The sequence below is a fragment of the Kryptolebias marmoratus genome, linkage group LG2, assembly GCF_001649575.2.
Source record: "Kryptolebias marmoratus isolate JLee-2015 linkage group LG2, ASM164957v2, whole genome shotgun sequence".
Classification (NCBI taxonomy): Eukaryota; Metazoa; Chordata; class Actinopteri; order Cyprinodontiformes; family Rivulidae; genus Kryptolebias; species Kryptolebias marmoratus.
This window is the reverse complement of record NC_051431.1, coordinates 3,899,818-3,927,722: the sequence shown is the minus strand read 5'-3', so window position 1 is coordinate 3,927,722 and position 27,905 is coordinate 3,899,818. Positions and strand designations below refer to the sequence as shown.

Sequence of the window (27,905 nt, the reverse complement as noted above, 5' to 3'; positions counted from 1 at the left end):
TATTCAATGCAAGCAAAGCACTTTTATATGCTTACCTGACTTGACAAATCCGAGCATAAATACACACCAAAACACAAAAACTGTTAGACTTCTCCATCCCAAATGGCTCTTCCATGGACATCACCATTGTTGACCTAATTGCAGTCACTTCAGCTGTTTCTGTAGGTAAACAATCGCAGGCAGTAACTGGCAGCCATTCACAAATGTTAAGGACACATTAACCATTGATTAAATAAAATGTGGCATTTGTTTCTTCCAGTCTTCAGGGTATTACAATGAATACTTCTTAAAAATTATGGTTTTCTGTCCTGTTTCATGCAGTGGTTCCAAAGTTGGGGTCGGGGCCCTACTGTGGGTCACAGAACACTCAGTTGGGGGTCAAGCAAATTTCCACAGTAATATTTACAAATAATACCACTAATAAGACAAAGCAATAGCAGTGTTTGGGTTGTTCAGCCAAGCATATTTAGGCTCTCCAGTCTTTGTTGTTGTAATTTTTAAATCAGAAGCCAAATCTGTTTGGGAACTGCAGATTCTCATCTTGTCATTCCCGCTCGGTTTATTCTGCGAACTCACGTCCTTCATGCATTTTATTTTATTTATTTTGTTTTGCTCCCTTCGTTTTGCACATGCATGGAGAGCTGGGGGTCCCTGCTGCTGGACCACATGACTGCCCGACGCTTTATCTTTGTGCAGGACAGAAATCCAGACTCCTCCCCCCCTCCAAGCGCGTCACCCGATCCCGATCTCTCCCAAAGCCCGAGCGGCAGGCAGCAACACATTGTGGTGGCAGATCTGCGCAAAGCGGGACGCAGCGTTTCAGCCGAGACCAGAAAAAGACGGCGAGAAGTGCGCGTGTTTGCGCGTGTGTGTGTGCGCGCGCGGAGGGGATTTCTAGAGTCACAGCAACTTCAGATCGGCCGGGTGGGGAGTGCAGATTTCTCCCACCGGCGGAGGCTGCAGGCAAGAAGAGAGGACAGACAGGAGGAGTCGGGAACTTGCGGAACTGAAACGGGGACGCTGATCTGTTAGGTGCAGTGGCAGCTCCGAGCCGGAAGTTTTTCATAAAAGCCACTGCGTTTCGGAGTAACTCTCCCGGTGTTGGAAACTTCCCAGCGCAGCATCGATCGAGGACCTCCCGCCCACTTCACCTCTGATCCACAGCACTGGAAGGCGGAGGGAAGAAGGAGAGACTTGAGCAGCCGCTGCGGTGGATGGAGCAACAAAAGGCTGGAGGAGAAAACCAACACTTCTGATTATATCTGCTCAAAAAAATAAAATCTCTTTTAGTGACCTGCAGCTCTGCAGCCGCTTGGATCTCATTCAGGAGGGGACACCCCGGACAGTATTTTTTTTTATTTTTTTTTATTTTTCCTCAGCGCAAACTCTTCAATCAGCCAGCCAAGCGCAGAAGAGAGCCGCCGCAGACGTGAATTTGATGCTCTGGCACGGGAGAGGCGCGCCGCCGAGCCTGTAGTTTTGCGAAAAGTCTCCTGGGGCTCATTGCGAGGGGAGTTTGTGCCCAAGTGGGATTTGCAGAAGTTGCATGCGTGGTCTTTGTCGTCTCGAGTGAGCCTGACCCCCCCACTCCCCCCCTCACCCCCACCCGCTCTCAGGTTCTCAGACAAGGTCCGGATAGTTGAGGTGCCATGGCTCTGCTGTGCGCGGGGATATGGGCACTCCTGTTGGCGCTGCACGTCCCAGGTAAGCCGCAGTAATCTACGGACATCAGCAGGGAATCATCTGCCTTGTTCCACCATGACCCCCCCTCCCCCGTGCCCAGCCAGTGTACGTGTGTCTGTGCAGCAGGATTTGTCCTTAATGACGGATGCTTAATGTGTGGATCGATTTGATTGCACGCTTTATGGTTTTGCAACAAGGTGTGAGAGAAAATTGGAAAGTGTGTATGTGTGTGTGTGTGTGTTTTCTCCTGTGTTAGAATCCAGCCCACTTCAAACGGCTGCAGAATACATATTCAGCTGCCAAAAACTGAATTTACCCTGTCAGCAGGCAGATGGCGACATGTGCGAGTCATGCGAAGGCCAGCAGTGTCTGAAGTTTTCAATAATTCATTTAAACGGCAACTTGATCAGACACAGGGCTTTGGAACGATAACTGAAACATGTTACCTCCTGCCTGGCAGTTCAATAGAAAAGAATAGACTAATCCTTCATTTGTGACTCATTGAGGAAGTTCCTGTGTATCTGAAGCAAAGTGACAGGCAAATAAAAACACACAGAATGCTCATTAAAAATATTAACAACAGCAAAACATAAAAATTAAACTCCATCCAAGAATACTGAGAACTTGTGCAATAAAAAGCTATGTGCAAGAACATAGAGATCTGTGCAAAAATAGCAGCCATGTAAACCCATTATTTGGTTTGGGAGGATTGTAGAGTATCACTCCATGTTATATTTAAAGTTATGAATTAAATATAAGCAATTTTGTTGTTTCCACTCATTATTTTATGGTATTTCAGAAGAAGAGTGAGATGATGACATTTGTCTATCCGCCTCACCAGGGGTGAGGCTACGGGTGGGCCTGGAGGGGGCCTAGGCCCACACAGTTTATGCCATGGCCCATCCAATCAAATCAAACTACTTACAATTCTCTTTTTTTCTTCTTTGGGTCTTTTCTGTGTGCTTTAATAAACAGAAAACAAAGCTTCTACAATTTCAGTTAAAGGAAATAATCTAAATTCTTTAAATAATAGGTACTTCCTTGTGTTGGACCTTATTTTTGTCTCAAAAGTGCATTTTCTTACTGACAGGAGCAGAGTAGCCGGTAGCTACGTTAGCTTGCAGGCCTTGAGTTTTATAAATGCACACAAAGAGTTTTAATTTAACTATTCAAATAGTCTTCAGCTCAAATATTTATAAATCTTCAACCAGAAGGGTTGTTTTTTTCTGATTTAGATTGTTCAAAGCAAGTTTTTTTGGGTTGGTATTTGTCATTAGATGTTAATGGGTGGTTAGCATGCTAGCTAACTTGATCGTACCTTAAAGTACATAAAATGTTGAAACAGCTGCAGAAAAATAAAACGTTTTCTGCAAGATATCTAAAGCTAATCATGATTCAGTTTAAACAATTTTTATGCAAACCTACAAGTTAAGATGACACTTGTATTAGCAACAAGAAATGACATCAGAGGTGAAGGATTGATAGGAAGTTACATGTTGTTGTTATTTTGCGGACTAGAAGATGTAAATGATAGTGATCCAGTAAACCACATTTTATGCAGTTTGTTCAAGTATTAGTATTAAAAAGTAGATTGGTTTAAATATAAAGCCTGCAGGGATAAAGTATATTTCTACAGACAGCAGGAACAAGATACAAATAAACATTTTCCATGTATTTCAAAATTTTGTTAAATTTTGAGGCCCACATACTTTTAGTCAGACCCACCTGTAAATTAATTTCTTGCTATGCCACTGCACTACGCTGACACCGGTTCCTGAGGGGAAAAAAGGGATGGGCCTGTTTGGGTGGTGTTTGATAAATGGATGAATGGAGTGATATTTTGACATTGATCATCCTGACATTAAAGCTCCCCAAAGTGGGTCTGATTGTTTCACCACGTGCCTAATAGGCCTATTTGACTTATTGGATGGAGCATCATTATTCAGGTTATATTGACAAGCTCTAATTGGAAAACAAAACAGGCCCACAAGGAGACATGTGCGTACGTGTTTGTGATCCATTATGCTGAAGGGCTTTTTAAGGCTGAGCTGAAAGTTATGCTGGTTTGTTTACAGCTTGGGTTTGTAAGTTGGTGTCTAGAGTCTCCGTTTCAAGAAAGAAATGGAAGAGGGTCAAGAAAAATCAGATGGTGTTGTGATGGCCTCATTTTCTCTGACAGGCTGCAGCTTGTTTACTTCATGTAATGTTTTGCTGATTTGACTTGCACATCCCTTTTTAGTCTAATAAACCTTTCCTCGTGGAGTATTTTTTTAGTCCCTTTGAGCTTGAGAACAACCAAGATACTGACCTTGTTGGCAGCGAGGCTCCTTGTGGGGTCATGTGTTTAAGACTGATTGAATACTTTGATCAAAAGCCCTGTCTGATTTATATTGAGATGATCCCCTTGCTTGTGGAGAAGATCAGGATTAACTCGTTCCCTTGGGATTCACGGTGGAAATCTTTTGATGCTGTTCAATCAAGTGTGTGGAAAATGTCTCTAAAGGTGCCCTTTTAGCATCCTGGAAATTTTTGATTTGAGTAGAGCAGAATTGCATTTGAAGCATAATTAGAAATCGTTTGTATACACTTCATGCTTCTTTCTTTTCTTTATTTGAGACCAAAGTGACTGCATAATTAGCCTGTTCAGACATCTTCAAGAAAAGAGCAGCTTCTTTTTCTTTTTTTTTTTTTTTACTTTAGGAGTTGTTTGGACTTATCTCCTTTTGACATGCAAAAACAAGAATTTGGTCTTTCACCCTGAGGTTAAAGGGCATTACCATAAATGCCCTCTTGTCTTTGATGGCCTAATTGATATACAACATGCCACAAACTCTACCCTCATTACCAAGACACAAACAAATGAAAAAGCCCCTGAAAAATGTGAGCAGCAGCAAAAAAAAAAAAAAAAAGCCTGTTGCAGTTATGCACAAGGTAAAACCATTTGTGCTTGTCATGGTAATGGCCATTTTGTGGAAAACAAAGCAGTGCCAGATTCATAAACAGAGAAATATTCGGAGCTGCTTGCCAAATAGATGATCAAATAAAAGGAACACTGAATATAATGGATCTGTGAGTAACAACGGCAGCTCTGTTCCTGCACTTTTATATGAGCACTCAGTCTCTCCTGTATTCCAGACTGATATTTAATTGAGTGTGAATTGAGTTAGCAACCAGGTGGTTATTCATGGCTTGGCTCCATCTATGGGTCCTGGTGCCATACCAGCCTGTATTGACGTAACTCTTCCAAGTGATGTAAGGAGACTTTCCAGCTATATTCCTTGTCTTAATTAGTCTTAACTTTTGTGAAATTAACTTTGACGGGTGGATGTGCACCAACTTTGAATGCAACATTAACCAGTGTTGGAAATGATTTTGTCTGACTTTGTAATCATTTGTAAGCTTTCAAGCTCAAATCATTTTGTTGCTTTTTTGTGTAACATTTAATGAAGACTCAAATAAATTCCTCTTGGATGTCTAGCAGTATCTAAAGGGATATTTCCTGTTTTGGTTTTGATACACAGCTTTCTTGTTTCACTCATTTAGGGCTGGACAACTTGTCGCCAAAACCTGACATATTGCACCTAATTTTGGCTTGTAACAAATGGCCACGTTTTGCCACAACGCTGTGTATTTGTTTCTCATACGGAGAACATAAAGCTGTTTTGTGCTTGGAATGTCATACAACTCGATTTATTGATTGTAGAGTCAGGGGGTTTAAAAATAGTTGAAAGAAAATTTGTGTTGAAATACATTGAAGTTGAGCATCAAACCAATGTGAGATTTCTTATTAAGGTGTGGGGTTGCAACATGCTGAGAACATTCAGTTCACCTTGGCATAAATTCTACAAGTGTCTGGAACACCTCCTCAAGGGTGTGATACTTCTTCCTTCCTTCTTTTTTTTTTGATGATGGTATTGGGAAGCACTGTCCTACACGCCCTAACAGAATCTCTCATTGGTATTCAGTTGGGTTGAGATCTAGCGACTGCAAAGGCAGAACATAAGATTTACACTATTTTCATACATATCAAACTATTCAGGCAGGGAGCTCGTGCCTTTTGGGTCGAACTTTTGAAACCTTGAAAGAGACCACTCCAAATCGGAAAAGATTTTGCCACAGGGTAAAGACCATCACTCAAAAAACCTGCATCCAAACCTTGCTATTAAAATGCTCCTACCATGCTCAAACACAGCCACTAAAAAAGGGTTTTATTTTCAGTACTGTATTCCTACTATCTCACAAATATCAACAAAGTGTTCTTGCCTAAAGTCTGAGAACATCCTGCACTGATATTTTTTAGTTACCTGATGAAAATCGAAAGACAGATTTTTATCTTTTTCCCCTAGGCACCACACTATGGTATGCACATTACAGTCAAGTGTTTTCTGTTGACCTCAAACCCTTTTACTGATTTCTCTCCTATAGATTGGAATACAGATATAACTTTAATTAAAAGCCAGTCGAATAGCCTTCAAAATGGAAATTCTTGCCCTATGATCCCCAACAACAAACCTTTTTTCAAAGTCATATTTCCGCTCACTAACTTGATACGAACTCTGACTCAATTTGGCTTGTTCTGCATTTTCATACCATACAAACCACAGAGCACGAGCGGATGTTAATTGCATAATTGTAGCATACAGTGCACCTGTGTGGAAGCACCTGCATTTGTTGTTTCTTCAGTCATGTGCTCAGGGTTTTCCTTAATTTGTCACCCGCTTGTATGTCATGGAGGAAACACTCGTGGCCTCGAACATCGTAATTACCATTTTCACTTTGTTCTTTTTTTATTTATTTTCCTTTTGGAGAAAACTGTAATTGCTGCTTCGTGTCATTTTGCTTTTCACTTGGATGACAGTTGTGATATAAATGAAATGAAGAGTGTCACTATGGGATTGTTGGGCCTTGATGGTTTTAGTTTGAATGCAAATTGCTTTGATCCTCAGTCCTTCGGGGAGTCTCCCTTTGGTCCCTGCTGAGGTGATGGATGGGTGAGAGCACTGCGAGTCCTGGGAGACCAACTTGAGGGAAGCTGACAGAAGATTAAGCTTTGCCTTTTGCAGTAGGAACTAACTGAGGCACTTGGCCACTCAAACTTCATCTCATTTAGCTCATTGTGGTTCTACTGTCAGCTCTTTAGCAAATCCTCCTCAGAACACCACGTGAAATGTCTCTGTAAAGCTTAGATTCCTTTTTTGTGTCGGCTGTGGTTGTAGAAATGGAGTGGCTGTTCATTAATTTCATGAGCAGTTTCTTCTCTTTAAAGTTCCATTCTATACACCACATTAGTTGATCAAAGAAGCACTTTTTTTCTTTTCAACTTCATGTTGCTCATCATCACCGACCCCTGTGGTCTCTGCATAAAGACTGCGTATCACAAAATAGTTGAATAAAACATGGGAAGAACCACTAAATAATGGAAAGGTTATGGCAAAACAGTGTTTCTTGCATGTGGAAAACTGCACAATTAGGGTTTAAAGACTGCAGAATGCAGGATTAAAGACTGAATAAATGTTAAATTGACTTCATTTCCTATTGTTAGGAGTCTGGTTTGCTTGCAGGATTCTGAGGTTTTGACTGAAGAGTGTACAGCTCTTGATCTCTTGCCTCTCTGATGATAAAATAGTTTAGATGGGGACCTCATTGACTGAATGAAGCTATTTTAGGGGGATGTGGAAATTTAGTCGAATATCAGCAGTCATGCTTGTTCAGGAAACCAGCTGTCTAAAGTTACCAGATAGCTTGATTAGTCTGAACACACAGTCCAGTATCGTATGCACGGGTTGTCTTTGGCAGTTATAAAGTAATGCCTGTCAGATGTCTTTCCCTGCTCCGACTCTGTCTCCACATCAGACAGCCATCATGTCGGATCAGGAAGTAACACACATCTATCAGCAAGTTACAGCTGCAATTTTATACTTTAAATCCTCGAGATTCTTCTCTGTTTCAACTCAAATCGCAGCATCAGCAAAGAAAATCAATAACGGGGCTCAAATATAGCCCTGAGCTTTTCTGATTTGGCATTAATCTGTCGAGTTTCATTCTTATTTAGCTGATCCTTGTCTGGAGATTAAATGGTTAAATTCCTCTTTGGCTCTTGAGAATGATAACTGAATTGACTAAATACACTTGTTCCATTTTTTCCTTTCCATTAGTCAAATAGTTTGTATAAGATCCTAAAATAGATTTAGGATGGTTCCTGAGTAGATGTAAATCTCAGCAGAAAACGTAAATAAGCTCACATGTAGGAATGATACTGACTACTTTCATGTGAGATCATCTTGTTTTACCAATAGCTTGTAGACATTTTCTCTTACTGCACAGTAACTATTGCTTCTGCTTATTCATTTCAGTTAAAAACATATTATACAGTATTTTTCTTACAAGAGCTACATCCGTTTTCTATTTCTTTATCTTTTTCAAGCTGTTGTCTGAGTAGAACGCAGTCGTTCACTGCATCAATTTGCTGTTTTTTCATGCAGTTCTCTTGTATTTTCTGCTTCACTGGTTTAGGAGAAGAAGCCATATGGGTATACCGTTCTTTACAACTGGGGCATTTAGTCATGATCTGATTGAGGATTGAGAGAGTGGATAATTCCTGGCCTTTTCAACCAAGGCTGTGTGCCTTTTACAATACGGCAGATCTGATCTTCTCAGCTTCCACCTCCCTGTGTGACTGCCTGAAAAAGTCAATTTACAGCAGGGAACTGGGCTGATGTTCCTCCATTATAGAGCAACGAAGAGCTGGAAAGCACTTTTTGAACAACTCGCTGAGTCTGAGTGTAAGAAAAGAAACTAATGGATTCTGGAAGGTTGTCATTGCTGTGTTTTTAAACCGAGTCATTGGCATTACTAATCAGTTTGATAGAACGTATTCCTTCGAAGTGACAAAATTGGTTGTGATGTTTGGTTCTTTTCTGTTCTGTTCATTTCAGCCAGCTCAAAATGACAAACAACTTTAAATTTCTCTCTTGGTTTTTATCTTGTCGACTAGTCGAGGTGGACTCATTTTAAAACTTGATAAACTAGTTGATGCTGCTGCCATGTCTTTTGTTGTTTGTCTCAGTTGAATTTTGTGCTGACTTTTGCAGTCCGTTGACAAGAGCTGGCCCGCAGCTCTGCCTCCACCGTCTTGGGTCGAACTGATAAATCAGTTCAGCTGGCTGACAAAGTAGACCAGGAAAGACAGTAAATTAAACATTAGCTCCAAGATCCTTCCTGAGAGCTACGACCACTCTCTTCTATGCCTTCAGTTGAAAATTTGATCATTTTCAGTGTAAGGTTTTAAATATTTCACAGCAAAAATAACTGATATATGGGCAGCAGAAAATCCCTGGTGATTTAATTAGACAGTAGGCCTACAATATTGCATAGCTCAAGACTTTAAATATTATTATAGCATCTAACTAAATCGAAATGTGTTAAAAAAACATCTAAATGTTACTGAAATTCCAGCAGTTTATGTCGTGAATCAAAGCTTGTTACAGTATTTTGGTTTGACCCATAGACTCTATATATAAAAACTAGACACCTGAACCTTGAAACTAAAGCAAAAAGTCTTTTTTCTTTTTATATTTGAACTAAAACCAAAAGTAACTGGATTGTTGTTTTCGACTAGTTTGGATATATATCGAATTTAATTGGATTGTATTTAATCAAACACAAATATAACCTTTCTTTTTTGTAAAGTGTCTTGAGATGACTTTGCTGTGAAGTTCTGCCGTGAAAATAAAACTAATCTGAAAGCTGAAAACTAGTCAAGTTTCCAAATTCAAAAACTGTTCTGCATCTGGAACCGATGTGCAACACGTTACCTGTTATCCCTGCCTTGCATGTCGCCATGTTGCAAGAAGTAATTCTTCCCTGCGCCCACTCTTCCTGCGCTCATTGTGTCAGAGCTTCGCTAATCTAACATGAGGGTAAATAAAACATGAGCAAGTGAACTGTAAACATAATGAAACAAACAAAGAACAACTCGGTGTGACAGGAGAATATATACACATGTTATTTATTGTTGTTGGTTAACTGATTGCAGGAAACATGATTGTACATGTGCAGGATGAATGTTTAATTGTATGAAATGCAGGATAATATATTTATGAAAATCCACAGGATATTTAAAGCAAACATCTGTGTATTAGAAACAGTAAAACTGGGATCTTGAATCATTTATATGAGATAGTTCTGTTTTGTCTTTGTTGTTATAAAAGTTTTTTCAGGTGGTTTTTCGTTGCGTAAATCCTGATAAAAATGTTATTTGTTTTCTCACACAGGTCAGTTTATTAAAAACTAAATGTTTGCACAGACTTTGTCTAATGTCAAGGTCAGAACCACCACACCGCCTTAAAAAAATAATATCTATAAATTTTACCGCCCCATGACTGAAAATGCCTTCTGTTCATAAGTGCCTCTAAGAGTAAAGCTGAAATCTAATCATAACTTGCAGAAGATTTCCAATGGAAAATATTGAACATTTCTAAAGTTTGGCAGAGTTTCAATCCGTCTTTGCAGAAATGTTCACATTGAAAGCAGTCTCAAAATGCCCGTTATCATTTGGGTTCTCACGAGGCTCAGAGCTGATCTCCTGCACCAACTTTTCCTTCCTGTCTTTTACTTTTTGCAAATTTTGCTCCCACCCCCTTATTTAACCTCTCGCTCTGTCTCCTCTCTCCGTTTTCCTCGCTCTGTGTTTTGAGAGTGATGCGCGCTGAATGGTGGCTTGGTTAGCGCTCGCTACAAAAGGGGGTTTGTTTCATGAAATGTTTCCCTTTTTAATGAGTGATGGTGTTCGCTCATTTAATATTCTGCGCTGATATCTCTCTGGGAGCCGACTGTGCTTCAAAGCAACAGCGTGGTTGTAAATGGGAGTGGGTGAAGGAGGGGTGCAGCAACAGTGCCGGTGGTTGGATGAAAGGGGTGGGGGAGTGTCTTATAAAACACAAACACAGGTTTATTTATTCTCCCTGACATAAAGCTAAGCTCCCAGTGTGCTGCAGCTCTGCGGAAAGCTCCTTAGTGCCCTCGTCCTGTGCAGAAGGACTCGTGAAATATGACTGATAACAGGTCAGCTCATATTTCACTCAGCGTGTCTCTCCGCTCCATGCTACGATCAGCTTTACAGACAATTTCTCAATATGAAAGGAGTTCAATTGTTTATATGTGAATATTTATTAGTTTCTCTGCTTGCATCACACCAACGCTGGGCTTCCCATTGCTCTTCAGTGCTAGCAAGATTGAAGTTAACCTACAAAAAGCATCATTAATTCTGCTTCTTGACTGTTTTTGTTTCTATTTTCATGCACATAAACTTTAAATTAGGAGAAATGGAGAAGATCAAACATCACAGATTAATTTTGTTTGCAGGGTTTATTCTATAGGAAGACTCAATAATAAACACATATCGTGCCCCTACATGTTTATGTGGCCAAATAGTTTTGTGAAATTTAGATCTTCTAAACAATTACATCTCATAACATTCCCAGTTTCCCAGTTTATGCTTCTGCCAATCGTCCTGGCTGTAAGTTTCATGACAAATAATGAAATAACTAAATTTGTCCACGACACAAGAAAATCCCATCGTTTTATTTCACAATAAACCCTAAAACACGAAGAATGAAAAGCCTAGAATTCCTTGAAGGCAGAGGTTTTAACTAAGATCATGTGTTGAGAAAAGACAGAGTTGTAGCCATTTTGGTCAGACCTTGAAAATGGCATTATGCGTGATCTCGTGAGATATCCCAAGATGTATATGTGTTGTGAATAATTCTCAACTGTTACTGTAATAAAAGTTGACTAACTGTGGGCGCCATCTTGAGTTGAATTGACTCCTAAAGTAAAACAGCTACAGATTTACATCCAACGATTAGTTTCTGACAGTTTCATTACAATCCACTCAGATCTTGAGGTATTTTGCTAACAGACAAAGTTGACTCCAAATAGTTAATGGCAACATTTTAGACTAAGATTTTGCACAATCTGTCAGCACTCAAAATATATGTTGGAGATCAGTCTCACATCCTACCACACCAAATATCAGGTAAATATCTGTAAAATGTAATGTGTTTTTTTGGTAGTTTAGTGATTTTTTAGGGCAGTTGGCTATGGCAGCCATCTTGAACCTCTGAAATGTTAATCAGTAAAAGATGTACAGTGGTCACACAGACCCGAGCTAAAGCATCCTTTTTTACATGCACAGATAAATATATTACCCTACACTTTAAGATAAGTTAAATAAATAAAAAAATCAGTCACACTGTCCTGCTCTTTCTTTTTCAGTGATTTTATTTTTCTTCTTCCAATTTTTCATTTCACTCTCACTTACAAATGGTCAGAGTTGGGAATTAAAGACTAATTACATTTCTTTTAAAAAACAATTCACATTGAAATGGCCTGTTAGGTGTTATTTAACAGTATTTTTTTTCTGTATGTATTCTTGACCTCAGCAAATTGGTGAGTCCAAATTTTGGATGATCAATAATCTATTAAAATTTAAATTTCAGATGCAGAGTGCATTTAGCTGCTAAACTTTGGCTTTTAGTGGATATGCAATTTATTTTGTTCTGCTCAAGGACTCTGGTGTTGGGATTACTTCACTCGAGACAAACTAACCAGGTGATTCTAATCGTAAAAATCTGTTTTCAAGGCCCATTCTGGTATGTACAGTCCTTTCACCAATAACAAAAAATATCTCCAGTAAACCATTTTTACTAGCAAACGCTTTGTCTAATACCAGCCTGAACTGTAAGTGGAATAATATCAAGAACCTGATTTTGACACTTTTTTTCAGTTTTATTTAAAATAAATACATATACTGCTCACCTCCTGTTCCAATGGATCTAGTTCCTCAAAACCTAAATCTCACTTTCGTTTTCTGAAAGTCAGGTGTGCCAAATGGCTTCCTCCTTACTGTGAGTCCACTTCCTTCTTCAGCTGGTTTTGCAAAAATATGCAGCTAAAAGTAGAAACAAATATGTGTTAAAGAGTGTTGCTTCATAGGTGAGTTATCTCAGCCACAGCTTCATCCAAACTAAAGAGAGTTGCCCTATTTATCCCTTCATCTGGAGCTACAACAGACTATGCTTGCATGCGTCAGCACTGCACCTTTTTAAACTCTTCTGTGCATCAAAGCAAAGCTGTAGGCTGCATGGTGCTCAAACTATATTTACTCATCGGAAAGCACTGCGCTACATCACATACACTACATCATCTAGAAGGAAAAACAATCTGGGAACATTACATTCTGTTGTTTTATTGCTGACATTTATTAGGAGCTACCTAAATGAACATTGAGCAAACCAAAATCACAAGGACAAGGCATGCACAAACTCTGCAAACATGAGATCCATGTCCAAAAATCTGCTGCAGACTACCTGAAAAATGGACAACCTGGCATGACACGACTCTCTGGGGCCTTCTGTTATTTGGTTCTAGTAGATATTAATAAAAGCTGTTTTAAAAAAGTATATCTGAGATAGAAAGTTTACATCTGATTGCTTTATCAAGACCTATAACACTATGTATGAAGTACTATGAAATATAAAGTACCCATTGTTTTAACAACTAAGTTACAAAATTTAAGCAAAAAATTAAGTAAATAAAGCTTTAAGACATTTTTAGTGCAACACTCTTTTTCTTTTGCTGTAGTCTGATGAACAAAACAAAAAATATTGCCCAAAAGTATCCCATATCTAGAAATGCAACACAGAGATGATGTTAAAAACAGTCTGTGTCAAGTTAAATCCCCCTGGTTTACTTTGGCCAAAGTTCAATTTGAGGAAAAAAATGAACTTCTATTGAAGGTCAGCGGGAGATTTAGGTAATAGTTGACCTGAATCTTATTACCACTTGACTTTGACATTTTGTCTGGGTTACTGTGCTATTTTTTCTTGAAGGTACATATTTCAAATGCAGAACAGTTGCATAGAAAATGCCTGCTGTACCCACACCCCTTAGTCCACCGCTTCTGTATTTCACTGCATGTCTTCCAACTGAATAACTTCTGCCAGAGGTTTCCACATGGGAGCTTCCACTCTGGCAGCAGACATCTTCTTTGGCTTTGGGATAGCGAGTGGAATTAACCAGTCAGGAATCTGGAAAGGGGCTTCGATACCAGTAAAGGAATCACAAGGGGCCATTTTGTAGTTCACAGCAGTTGTCAGTTCACCCACGAAGATGCCAAATGTCACATTTGGCCAGAAAAAACAGAAGGTTGTGGGTGTCGAGGGCCCCCATTCGCTCAGCCATGCATCCAGCATATGTAGGTTGTATGTGATGATAAGTTATGCTCTCATAAGTGGCAATAACACCCACTCACTGACCCAGTGCCCTCATAGATCACAGTCTGACGGATGCACAGTGTACAATACATTTTCCTGCCGTTACTGGACTCCAATTTTCCCCTGATTGTAAGCTCTGCTCACATAGAGAACAAGTAAATATTTATTTCAGATTGATGCAGTTGCAGTTTCTCCCAGCATTTTGTGCAGTCTTTGTCGAGATTACAAAACTGAAAACATGAGCTAAAAAGGAGCAAATGTCAGAGTCAGAAATTCAATATAAAACTCTTAAAATACCTCCCTGCTTCTAACCCTGCAGACTTAAACCCTTTAGGTTGCAGAGTTTCAAACAGTTTTGCTGAGTGGGTTTAAGGATTGTATCTTCCTCTCTGAGTCGTGGAAAAGAGTCGCAGGGGAAAATAACAGCCTAAATGTAAAAAGGAAAAGGAGAACGAGAGAATTGAGATTTACATGCAGACCCTGCGGGGGATGGGAGTAAGTAGCGAGTCACGCTGTTCTTGAATAAGGCTATGTTCCAAGGGTGATTCTACTTTGACTTGAAATAGTGTTCTTGGCTGATGTTCTGTTTAGGCACTTTGGGCCTGCTCGCTGGAAGAAAAGGCTCGAGCAAATAAAAAGTTCATTCGATTTTTTACAGCTCATTAGGTCTTTTTTCTTTCTATGCGGGAAGCCAGTGAACTTCCCCAAATTGTACAAATAATATTACACATTATAAAGTAAATTAAATTAAAAGCTCTGTAATGATCTAAAAATCACGTTGTCAGACAGATTAGTTTAATAATGTCTTTCCTTAATTTACGTGATAAAGCAATTGACCTTTTTAATACAAATCGGTCTAAGTTGAAATTTGATGCCAGACTAGATTCATCTCTAAACATAATAAAAGTAATGAAGAATAAAACCACTTTAATTTGCTCTTATATATTGCAATCAGTGCTTTTCATATCTGGTGTTTGAAGTTGTTTGAAGTGTTAGTAAGGCTCAGGTAATGGTATTTCAAACATGGGTGATTTTGCATGTTCTATTTAAGCTTTGAAGGGTTACTCTCATTGATTTTGTTGCAGGATTTGCCGGTGTAATTCTGAAGAAAGTTGTTTTTTTTTTTTACCAAATTCAGAATCAGTTTGTTTTGTGCTGCACTTCCCTGTCTCCTCGCTCCTCTTTTTTATTCTCACACTGCTAATGCTTTGTGACCGATGTCGGGTGTGTATTTGTTTTTGCTGGGAAGACCTCAGGAAGGGGTGCACTGATGCATTAACACACATGTGTGTGCATGGCCGAGTGCACAAATGCACACGGCCATGCACAGGCTCGAGGCCGAGAGGAGCTGCACGTTGCAGGCCCTTCACCCCCCCGATACTGACCCACTTTCTTTTCCTTGCTCGTCACTCCCTCTTTAATTGCCGCGCAGCACACTGAGGCCATCTGCTCGACTGAGGCCTGTCACCATGGAGATGCTGGGAGGCTTTACGGATTTGCTGTGAACTGACCAACAGGGAAATGGAGGTCAGGGGATGGGGGTAGGGTGTGGGACAATCGTAGTGGTCCCAGAACTGCTTATTGATGGTGCAGCAGCATACCTGAAAGCTACATAAAAATACAGTCCAAAGAATATTTTTTAATCATTTGTGAAGCACAAATGTCCTAAATAGGTTTTCTAGAATTAAATATTCACATTGTCTGTTTAACCCTGTGAGGCTGTCAAGATCAAGACAATCTCTCAGTTCAAAAAATGTGTATATACTTGCACACGTTTCAGCTGACACCAAAAGAAGCTAAAAATTTCTGCAAGAAAACTTGAAATATTTCCTCGCCTGCATTTAATACATTGTGTACATTTACATCAAGTTTCTTCATGGGTCGCAAGGACACAATAGTTTTCTTAATGCTACAAATTACGCACTTCATTTTTGCTGTGAGGACACTTTTAGACAAAAGACTATTTGTCTGTGTTAAGATTACAATGTTGCCAGATGTATATTTAGCGTCATCTCATCTGCCTGCTCCAACCGTGCTGAGCTGCGTTCTTTTATCCTCTGAATGCCTTTGTATATTTTGCTGCTCGTGCTTATTTCCTTTTCAATGACACGCTTGAGTGAAGAAGCAGTTGTGCTAGGTTTCCAATTAACACTCAGGCGTATTTCATTGCCTTGGACTGCACAGTTAGGTCGCCTCTCGCAGCTGCATTTTCATCAAACCTGCGTTGCCTGTTGTTTTAGGTATTCAGATATTCCATTCCTCCTTTGTGTGATTATTCAACCAAATGGCTAAATGTGGTATTTTACTCCGGGAGAATGTTTTCCTTAAATGTCTCTAATGGAGTCTCGATATTGACCTCTTGGCACTTGAACGGTGCTGAGCTTTCAGATAGACTTTTTATATTTACTCCTCTTTTAAAGGTCAATATTGGTAGCTGTCATTTCTGAAGTGCCATTTATAGGTCAATACCTTATTAGTAATCAGATGGAGTTTGGATCGATACAGCTCCTGTCCTGTCTGTGTCACCAAGCTGCAACAATTTTCACTGAACGTTAACTGGTATTCTTCCTCTGCAGAACCGGACAGCTCTAATTTACACAGTTTGAATGTATTTTTAAAGTTTTAATGTAATCACTTAGCAATATGGCACTTGTTTCTCTTTATTGTGAATCTTTATATTTTAAAACGAGTGAAATGTGGTATTTTTGCTTGCTATTTGAGCTATTAATGTAGTGTCATGGCAGCCAGATTTAACTACGATGGCAGGTGTCCACCTCTTTCGTGCGTTTCTGTCATTCTAGTGTGTTTTTACTAGACTGCTTAACAGGAGTCAGGTTGTCAGAATACGTTGACTTTGATGCCGTCAACATCTGCATAGATGTCTCAGACAGCTTTTTTTCGTTTGCTCTTCCATCACCTGCCAGTGATGGAGTAATACAGGAGGCTGTGACAGCAGAAAAGGTAGCTCTGTCAATTTAAACTCCAGTGAGCACTTGATCTCCAAGCTGCCCGAATGTACAGTCGGAGCTGAAGTTAACAAGACAATGTTCCCAGTGCCTGTAATTGGACCGAGCCCTTTTCAGTACTGTGAAAAGATGGAAAGACCCGTCTGTCAGCTCGCTCTTCAGTCAAGGTCGTGATGTTGAGTGCTGGGTTTGTTGTATTTGCTACTGTGCCCTTGGTCCGATCGCAGCTTAGCCAGCATCTGCTGTGCAGAGGTGGGGTGAGAAGAGCTGTGCACCCTGAACAGCAGACTAGATTATGTGCTTGGAGAGATTAATCAAATTGTATGATGTTTTTTTTTTTTTTTTCTGGAACAGTGACCAAGTTCGGCTTCATCCAGTCAGTCCTGCCAATACTTTCACCACAAGATGGGTTGAAGAGTATTTTGTTTTTCCCTGCTGTTGTTGCCAAAGGGACAGCGTAGTTATATGGCTCAATAAAAACTGCTTCAGTGGATGAGCCTAAACTGTCTGTCAGATAAATTGTTTCTTGGTAACGCACTCTTGATGAAGTTGGATTCTTTTGGACTCAAGAAACAAACAAGACACTTTTTAAAGGTCTTATAAGTGTTGCAGGAAGTAACATTATTTTGTCAGTTTTTTTCTTACAGAACTTAAAATAAAATTGACACATTAGGCACTCTTTCCAGCACGTGACTGATAAAGAGTGATGCATATTACGGTGATTGTAAAAACACTCTTCAAATTCATTGAGTTTTTCTTCTAATATTTGACTTGTTCTGTTCCTTTGTTCCTGTCTAATGTCGCCCAGTGCAGTGGGTGAAAGTTTGCTCACTCCCAAGTCCTGCAGCTGAAAAAACCTTTAATGAAACAGAAGCATTAGGTACAGAGATGTGTGCTGCTCTTTACTCACCTAGTCGGGGGTCTTTATATTTCTTCATTTTCACCAGCCCAGGGGGATGCATGTATGATGGCAGTAAAGGTGAGCTCACCAGTGAACATAGTTTCCACTTCATAATCTTTTCAAAATAAAGCATGATGGCAAACAGATGCTTGAATGCTCCCTTTTGTTTTTCTTTTTTAAGGGAAGGGGGTGGGCTACTTTTGTGAAAAAAAAAAAAAAAGTATCAGACCGACTGGAAAAGCATGGTTAGAAAACAACTTGGCACTTCCAGATGTGGCTGTGAAAATAAAAATGAAATCAGTCATGACAGGTGCATGAATTCTTCAGATTTGCCCATTTTAATTATACGTCAGTTCATAATAGGAATGTGTGTGATAATTGTGTAATATTTCTGTTTGGGATGGGTTAGAAAAGCACCCACCGCTGGCTTTGGGTGGAGCTTACTCAGATGTCAGCCCTCCTCCTTCACTGATGACGCTTTGTTATAAACCTGCAAGGTGGGGAGTGTGACAGTTGACTTCTGGTGAATCCAGTGTGCTTTGACAGTATTTGTATCCACACAATGAAAATACCACAAGCTATATCTCAGTAAGATGATATTATAACCACTCATCCATAGTTCATACCTATAGCAGATACTTCTATTCAAAGGGACCAGCAGAAAACATATCAAGAGCAAAGCAGGGGTTCCTGTCATGTCCAAGGACACTTTAACATAGTAGTAGTATGTAATAGTAAAAAATAGTAGCCAAGTAAATACATATAAGCGCAACGTGTAGGGGAAAAAATAGGAGAAAAAGAGACAGCTTTATCTCGCTATCCTTTTTTGACTTCAGGATTATTGCTACTTTTGTAAAATTCAGCTGTGGATTTTCCTCTGTACTAATGTGTTTGGGTGCTTTTGTAAGCCTGCACATATAAAATAATAATTCTCCTTCATGGACAGCAGGGGGAAAGAAGGTTGTTCACTATTCAGCAGAATTGCAATCACATCCACCACTCAACCAAATATTTATTTATTTATTTACCCTCCCAGTGCCACTTTGGTCTGCAGAATCCCCGGGAGAGGAAAACGCATTAAGCCACACACTGTATTTACTTGTGTCTGCTTGATGCTGATGTGCGAGGGCAGGCCAGAGATGGAGGATAGGAAATTGATCATCGGTGAATGAGTGTCAGGGGAATTTTAACATCCACAGCCGCTTTTCACGCTTTGAGCTCAGAGAATCCGTCAAGCAGAGACTCATCACCTTGTGAGAATGCAGCTACTTACCACCTAGATTAGGACAATGTTGTTTGTTCAGGCAGATGCACTTCAGTGATATGTTTTATTAGATTGTTTGAGATAATTGACTCACAGACAGCAGGGCATTGAACCTTAGTATGTTTGCTGATGTGTATTCAATTATATATGAAGAGCGGTAATATTCCCATTGTTTTCAAAAAAACAAGATATTGAACCAAAAGCATGCACTTGTAAAGTAACTGTGAGCCCACAAACCAACAAGCACCCTAATGATTTGCATCGGTGCATGCACAGAAGCGGTCAGCCCTGTAATTTCTTGGTGGTTAAATCAACAAAATGTAGTTTGTTGACTTACAATCTCTGTCAACTGCTGCACATTTATCAAGCAGATGTGCCGTGTTCCATAAAAAGTTCAACGCATGCGTTAACATTTTGTTTGACGAAGTCAAAATAAACTTTTATTTTCATCAAATCAGGTGAAAAGCTTTAGGTACAGCAGGCTGAGAAGATGGACATGCATGGTGAGTTTGCAATAAATGGATTAAAAAATGTACCAAAATTAGCATAACAGCTGATTGCTCTCAGATAATGAGCATAGTCTACCATTTGTGTAAAATGCAAAGGTGAGGTTTATTTATCACACTGTGTTTGCTTGTTTTTCTACCTGCAAGTGCAGTGTGAAAAATGAATATAGCTTTAAAATTACCTGTAACCTAAATTGAAGCGAAGATTGAGGGACTTTTTAAATTCGTTTTTAATGTTTGCCTTCCCACACATCTTCATCAGAGTTGTCATCCTACAAATATGTTCAAATTGAAGGAGCAAACCAATGAAAACTACTATTAAGGGCTGTGTTGTATTTTGAATTAAAGCCATTTCAAGGATGGGTAGCAGGATCTCCCAGGCATGAATAAGCCCTTTGTGCTGCATGTGTAGACTCATTTTTTGGCTCGTCATGAAGACGGTGCTGAATTTCATGTGGTGGATGTGAAAGTAGACTTTATGAATAACGAGAAGATTACAGGCTTTGCTGTTTGATGATGGTATAAGTTTATTTTATTCACACCATTGTTGAATATTCTTCTGTCTAAGCGGAGTCTAAAACTTGATCCTACAAGTTGGAGGCGTGAATACCCTGGTCGCTTTCCCCTCCTTTTAGCCTGCCAAGTTCTTATTGTAAATCAAATTTGGTTCCTGTCTGATTTTTCTGATTAAAAGAAGTTATAATTAAAAATTAAATCGCGCACACCTAATTAATTCTGATGCTGTGCCTTTTCACCATTCTTAAAGTGAAAATTTGAATACACTGTTAGCTTTTTCATTCAGGAATTGCAGCTATAGGGAGCCAAGATTTTTTTATTTATTTATTTATTTTTTACTAGTTAATTTAGAAGATTCATTAGGCTTAGTTAATTAATATTCTTGGCTGGTTATGTCTTTCAGATTATTCAGCAGCCTGGCTTGAACCCTAAATATATGATTAATATTTATAGGGACTGTCAGGAGCTGTCAGCCTTGTATAAATCAACAAGGCTTCAAAACTCAAGAGCCAGTTGATGTGCTTATAAATCAAAGAGTTAGCAGGGAAAAAAAATTCCCACAAAGATGAATAAAAAGAATCCCATTAGAGATGTGTAACCTTTCCGCAGGCAGACACATTTTGTGATTTATTAGTAAAAAGCTGTTTACACTTCCCCCTTCTATTATATGTTTTAAATATTGGAGGAAATGAATATGTCAAGGAGAGTGAATGAGCCCAGGCAGCATGACCACAACTCATGCATTACAATAGAAACTGTGCAGACCTCTTTCATATAAATGTGCCCCCCCCCCCCACACACACACACAAAAAAAATTATATCTGTGAGGTAGCACTGTATTGTCCAAGTCTCCAGTATTTTGCATGTGTAGAAGTATTTTTAGCAACTTAAAGCATTCTTTGTTTCTAATGCAATGTGTCAGGATGGCAACATGTTAGGGATTCAGTCAGATGGTCCTCAAACGATTTGCCCAGAGCTCTGCAGAAGGGATTTGTTTGTCGCCAGCGCTGGGAGGGGTCACGTGCTGACCTCATTGTCTGCACGAGTAAGTGCACTGTGCAGCATCATTGTGCAGCCAATCCCTGCACATCATGAGATAGTGACTTATCGCAGTGCTTGTAGCTAATTGATTGATTTCTTTGGCAGAAATATCCCTTACTGAAACTTTTTTTTTATCTGCTCAAATCCAAGTAAGTAAAAAATGAAAATGGACTCCTCCAAAACTGGAAAGATTTAATACTTTTATCCCTTGAAAGAAACTGATACTTTATTACTTTTTGGCCCATCATTGCTGCCTGTCCCTCATGGAGGGCTGTGTGCTACAGGAGTGCTGTGCTGCTGTGGAAAATAACTTTGCAATGAAGAAAACACATTGCTTCTTCATAAACACGGAGGTTAATGTCTTATTTACAAGCTGCAGCCCTGTGGTTGACATGTTGGCACAAATGTACTGTCTTTTTGAGGCATTGCAGGCAAAAGGGATTTAAGACAGGCAGATCTATCTTATATCGTCTTCCTGGCAGTGTTATAGTCTTATGGAAGTCTCATATTCCCCCCCCCACCCTGATCCCCCTGGTACATTAACTCCTCCAGTATGGGCTTCTTTACTGGACCAGATGCCTACCAGGAGAAAACAAAACTAGCAGGCCACAAGGTTAATCACACTCATTGAGAGGTCTTCCACTGTCGCCAGGTGTGTCACCCCTAAAGTTCACTTTTCTTTCCTTTGGTTTGCTGCTCTTTGACCTTTTCTTTTCACACCAGGTAGATCCATTCAGGAGACCGTGCCTGATGCGATCTGTTTCAGCCTAAATGTCAAGTTTATATGCACCTCCCACAAAAGTGGAAAGAAAGTGAAATAAACAAGGATGTTGATAGTTCTGAGGTTTCATGAGCAGTGGAGAGTTTTATTTATGGAAGGAACTAGTAAAGTGGTCATGACACACTATAGTTTTCCTTTTGTTTTGACTAGAGCAGTCAGTGAATCATCCTCAATGTCTCTGAGGGACAAGTTCTGCGAGATGACAGCAACAAAATATCAGAGTGGCAAGAGAAGAATCTCAGAACACCTTGAATTTATCTCACATGTAATGTGCGTCATTACATTGTGTCGAAACTTGTTTCTGTTAGTTTTTTTTTCTGTTTCAACTAGATTTCACATTATGTACCCTCTTCTGTTCACACAATCTTTCTGAGATTGTTTAACAATTCACAAGGGTTGACAACTTTTTTATAAGGAATGAAGACTCTTTTGCTGATTTCTTACATTCCCATTGTAACTCTGACAGTAGCTGGCTTGTGATAGAGCAAGGCTCAAGATGTACATCAAAATCCCAGTGAGACTTTCTTTTGTATCAACTCCTGGCAGCACATTGTCTTGTCTGCATTTTGCATTCAGAAGGGAAAATAACCTTTTTTACTCGTTTTGTATTTTTTAAGATATCAAACAACTATCTTGCAATTAGCTCATTTTAGACTGGATTTTTAAACTTTTAAAGTATTATCAGTGTTGTTTTAAGGCCTCTGCTTGTCTCGCTGAAGCTGGCACTGTTTCAGTTATATTCTTTTTTAAGTATATTATTTGTCTTGTGTTCTGCTGAAGCCTTTGTGTGATAAAATTTCCTCTCCTGAATGCATCCCTTAGATAGCTAATGGCAGTGTCTTTTTGCTGCAGTGCTGGGAGCTGAGTGTAGCGTGATGGCATTTGTTCTGTCTGCCCAAGGCCCAGTCTGTCATTGTTTATCAGGCCAGCCAGTGGCCATGACTCACACATGAACCCTCTGGGTCCTGGAGCTCTCTGAGAAGACAGAATTTTAAAACTGAATGCACAAAAAAAAAAAGTTGGGGTGGAACTGGAGGGAGGGTGTGGCACAGCATGGGTAGAGCTGATGAGGTTGTGTTAGTGGCAGTTTTCTCATCACACCAGTGGGGGTTTCAGAGATAGCTCTACAAAGCTAAAACCTTTTTCCCCCTCCCTATTGTTGTGCTAAAGGGTTATTACAATGATAAATTTGTACTGATTCTTTTCCAGGGTTTTCTCTGCAAGATCATAGCGTATCAAGCAGTGTGCGTAGTTACAGTACAGCTACTGTTTTTAACACCAAAAATAGCAAGTAAGTACATGCATAGTTTGTAAACCTGTGGTTAAATTAGCAGTTTGATTCATGTCCTGCTGTCAGTAAATGCATGCTTACCCTCAGTGTGCTGGTATTAACACTGGCAAGCATTCATACTCCCAGGAACAAAAAAAAAGTTTATTTTGCAACAGCAAGCGTCAGAGCTGCAGACCAGAACTTCTACCTGCTGTGGAGACAAGTACAATTTTTATTTTCTGTCACTTCTCTGTGTGAGACAGAGAGGTTCAGTTACTAAATATAAGCTGTGACCAGTCTTGCAGCTCCATGTGTAGAAAAATTTAACATCCCGAGAGCTGTGTTTCTATCACTGCTGCTCAGAGTTCCCACTGCAGAGTCATTTGACCCGTGACTAAACGCTGAAGTACCCTTTCTCAGTGGCCAACACAAGCCAGATGTTTGCAAATGTTAGCAGTCTTTTTTGTTTTGTGGGAGAGAACCTGTATTCCTGTTTACATTCAGCTATTGTTTTGGGCTTTTTTCTAACTTAAACATCTTCACCTTCTGTGCTGCAGATTTCTTTGTTCTCAGGAGTCATTGTGTTTATAACTGAGAAACCAGTAAATGTGAAAACTTTATGACTTGGCCTCCATGCCTTCTGCATTTCATAAATAGAGAGGAACAAAACCAGCATTTACATAAATGAAAATGTCAAAGTTCTTTACTTTAAACCCTGTGACTCTGAGATAGTTGCTGATTTTCTCAGTTTCACTTTGCCTGTCTTTCTGCTCCCTTTGATAGCTTCATCTGACACACTGACGTATTTTCAGAATCTTATCCATCAATAGACGTCAGGCTGAACTCCACAACTACCACCACCCCCGTTCCCTGACAAAAACAGTAGCTGTTGTATAACATCATCTATCATCCTGGAGCCTTTGTTCAGCATCCTGTCTCATATGGGGGCTAGCAGCCAGTGTGAGGGTGGCATTCTGTTTGACAGGCCAGTGCAGATGCTAAATGACAGTGACACAAAGAGGGGGCCCTCCACACCGGTCCTGACAGGGCTGTTTTCCATACAGAAGAGGCTTGACTCGACTTAAAGGCCTAAACGGAAAGCAGATCACAACTAGACTCTTGACACCCTTTTGGCATGGTTTTATGATTAAAATTCACCACAGTAGGAAATAATCAAGTTTTTTTTTCTGTTCTTAGAGAGTTGAACATTAAACTCATAAAGTGTTTTTGTGTAAAAGAAGATTGAGCACTTTTTTGAAATGTAGGTTCTGAGTTCTGGAATAGAAACACTAAGTAAAACCAACTCACTAAGGTTGTATCTAATGTGTAGCAGAAAGTGTTTATCCCGTTGAAATGTCCTTGAGCTTGAAACTGAACAATTGTGTGTTTCACTCAAAGTCACTCGATTAGAGCAAACCAGACGCCTCAAGACTAAATGTAATGGTGATATTCGTTACGATGTTTCAGTTTACCTTGTATCCACGTCTCTCCGATGCCCTGAGGGAGAACTGCTGCTCTAAACCGTCTTTGTTAAAATGCTGAATATAAAGTACTCTCATGTCCGCAGTCACATCTTTTGTTGAGATGTCGATACTCAGAAACATTTCTACATTGTAGTCGGATTACACAGCCTTGACTAGGTGTGTCAAGACTGGTTTTTGATTTATATCAGTTGTGTTTATGCTTGTGCAGTTACTTTTATCAGCTAAGGGATGTAATCTTACAGGATTAGGGTTTTGTAAATGCTTTGTAGTTCCCTGTAATGCCATTCTCGATGTACTTTTCACGTGACACTGACTCTCATGTCTGAAATGTTTTGCAAAATTCCCAAATGGTTTGATAAGTTAACTTTATGGACATAAAAATGCATCTATTTTTTCACTGATGACCTGGAGTTCTTTTGGATGATCAAAAGCATATCAATTTAGTGTTGCGGTGCATCTCAAACATGTAGGGAGAAAGCTATTTTAATAATGGGTTAATTTCAAAGCACTTTTGGACTCGACTTTGATGTCCAGTCAGTCTCGGTGTTTGGGCTCCATTAGCAAGAGGAAAAGACTGCCTTGATTTGCCTCTAGTGAAATAAGTGAAACAGAAATGCAGCGTATTTATAGATCTGAGGTAGCTCTGCAAGGAAGTGCCTCTTTGAATCCATCAGTCGAAAGAATACAGATAAAAGCAAGGAGCAAAAGACATGCAGTGTGGTGCAATCAAACATGGGAGAATATCCACCTTAAGCCAACGTGTTGATATGGGTCTGGTGTTTCTAGGCAAATGGAGTCACCATTTTATGAAAGATATTTGAAAATTTCAGATTTTAGAGATATCTGTTAAAAATAAACAGCCTCTGAGCTTTTTTAAAACCAGGTTTCCAGGTTTGAAACTAAGAATTTCTCTGAATTTCTTTGTGAAATAGAGCCTGTCTTCCAAACAGCAGAAGAAACTTTTCATTCCAGTCCTGTATCTGTGATATGAGTGAAGGTTCAGCTCCTGCAGGTAGAAACCATCTGCAGTTCAAACCGGGTTGACACAGAGCAAACACTAGCAAGAAAAAAAGTCAAAAGGTAAAAAAAAACAACATGACAAATGGTGAGGCTGGACATGGTGAACAACATAGATAACAGTTATCCTAGGACGCGAGTCTTTCTGGAAACTTAATGAATGGTTGTAGATAATCTAATCACCTCTGTCAGCATGCATTTCTCAGCCGCAGCCAGATGTTGCTCTGCTGCATCCCTCCTGACATTACCCACTCCCAGAAACAACTTCATCACAACCAAATTACCCCCAGAAGAAAAAGAAGAAGAAGCCAGTCTTGTTGCTTTTACCTTGAGCACATTTGAATTCAGATTTATTTCAGTGGGATATTTTTCAGCAAGTCATGCATTGAAATACATTTTTGAATTATTGTGTAAAACTAGAAAGCAATTCACTTTTTAAAATATAAAAGTAGTACAAAAATAAAGACAATTTAGTCATTTTAGGACGCACCAAAACAACTTTTTATTGTTTTGTGGTTGTGATTACTTATAAGAAAGTTGTTATCATTTAAATTTGACCTTGCCTGATTTACTGAAAGACAGGTTAAAACAACTGAAAGGCTGCAGCTTCCTGTTGACTGATAGTCTCTGAATGACCGCTCGGTGCCACAAACCATTTGTAAAGGAGAGGCCCTGAGCTGTTGGTGAAGAAAATCTAAAACAAAACTGATTAACTCTAAAGTTCTCAGTATCTAAAGTTTTATGATCACAAAACAAGTTGTTTTTATTCAATGCGTACAGAAAGACTTCTTTTTTTATTAAAATTTGAAGTACTTTAGCAGTTTTTGACCCATGTGCATTGGTGGAATGTCAGACGGCATTGTCGTTTTTCTTTTTTGACAATAGCGTTGTGCCCTTTAAACAGCAGCATTTTGATACCATCTCGGGGTATAACACAGCTCTGTTTCTTTTCAAAAGGGCCCTTCACTTTTGCTGTTAAGAAAGATATGGATTTAGTATGCAGCAGAGACCTTCAGTATCTTCGAAAAAGTCTCAGTATCTTCAGTGGAGGAACGGAGTGTCAGCTTTATCTTTTAAGAGCTCAAATGTCTGACATTTACTTCATCATTAGCCACTTCTTCCTAACGTTGTGGACCTTAGGGTTAATACTCTTGAAAACTGGATACTATGGGTAGTGCCATGATGTGATCTTGGATGAAAAATGCTGAGACTCAGAGCTAAATATTGTTCACATCCAATTCCACACAGAAGGCTGAGCTTTCTCTTTGGGGTACAAGTTAACAGTTTTGTTCTTCCATTCTTCTGTATTTTATTCGTAATAACCTGGGGAAACTTTGTCAACTAGCTTCTTATATCAGTCTGCATCACCTGATCCTTTAGCTGTAACAGCATCTCTTTCTCCTCCTCACCACTCTTTTGTTTCGGAGCTGAAATTCCAGCCTGCTTTCTCTGAGAGCTCACCTCCTCAATCATTTTTTCATACGCTGCTGCATAGCTCTTCATTTGCATTAAAAGACAAACCGAGCAAGACATAAACCTTGTTTTAACAATAAAAGGACAGGAGATTACTTGGCATTCTGTCTTAAAAAGTTTACAGCTTCTTCGTCCCAGGAAATAAAACCTTTTTCCTCCTTTTAATTCCAGTCATAACCGTCTAATAATCGACAGGTGAGAAGCCACCAAAAGCGCCTGCTGCTGAACACAAGCTGTTTCCTTTGACAGCTTCATCTGTGAAACCGTATTCTCCAAGGGCTCAAAGCCTGCCCAGGGATCACCGGGACCGTTTAAGATTACATGTCCGCTGGCAGGGAGCAGCAGATAGGTGAAAATAATTGGCTTCGTCACCGGCCGCCCCCGCCACCTCCCCCACTCCATTTTACTCCTGCCGTGACGACAAACAGAGTGACACAGCGAGGTAGAGGAGCCCAACCTCACAACACCCACATGAGCTACTCGTCTAATCAGCAGCGACGCTGTTACCCGGCTTCTGCAGCATATAATCAGAAGAGGGAACCCTTCTGCCCCCCACTGATTGGGTGTAAAAGAGGTTGCAGACCTAGTTTCATGCAATTAGTGGTGGAATGCCAGATGCTAATGAAGCACAGAGGTGTTGGCAAAGCATTATGAGGAGATTGTTGGGGCTAGGGGAAGTAAAAAAAAAAAGAGGTCATTTGCCTACAGGAAAAGTAGCACAGTACAGT

The 27,905-nt window shown here is 39.7% G+C and overlaps 1 protein-coding gene across 5 annotated transcripts in view; it reads left to right on the top strand.

The window, feature by feature from the left end:
• The first annotated feature begins 784 nt into the window (after positions 1–784).
• The window catches only part of nectin1b (nectin cell adhesion molecule 1b), a 181,758-nt gene continuing 154,637 nt past the window's right edge, over positions 785–27,905 (top strand). For 3 of the 5 annotated variants that reach the window (XM_017416377.3, XM_017416380.3, XM_017416379.3), the window contains exon 1: positions 785–1,704. In XM_017416377.3, coding sequence (XP_017271866.1) covers positions 1,650–1,704 — 55 coding nt within the window. In that variant the 5' untranslated portion in view covers positions 785–1,649. The remainder of the gene's footprint in view (positions 1,705–27,905) is intronic. The other 2 variants (XM_017416378.3, XM_017416381.3) reach the window with 2 other exon arrangements.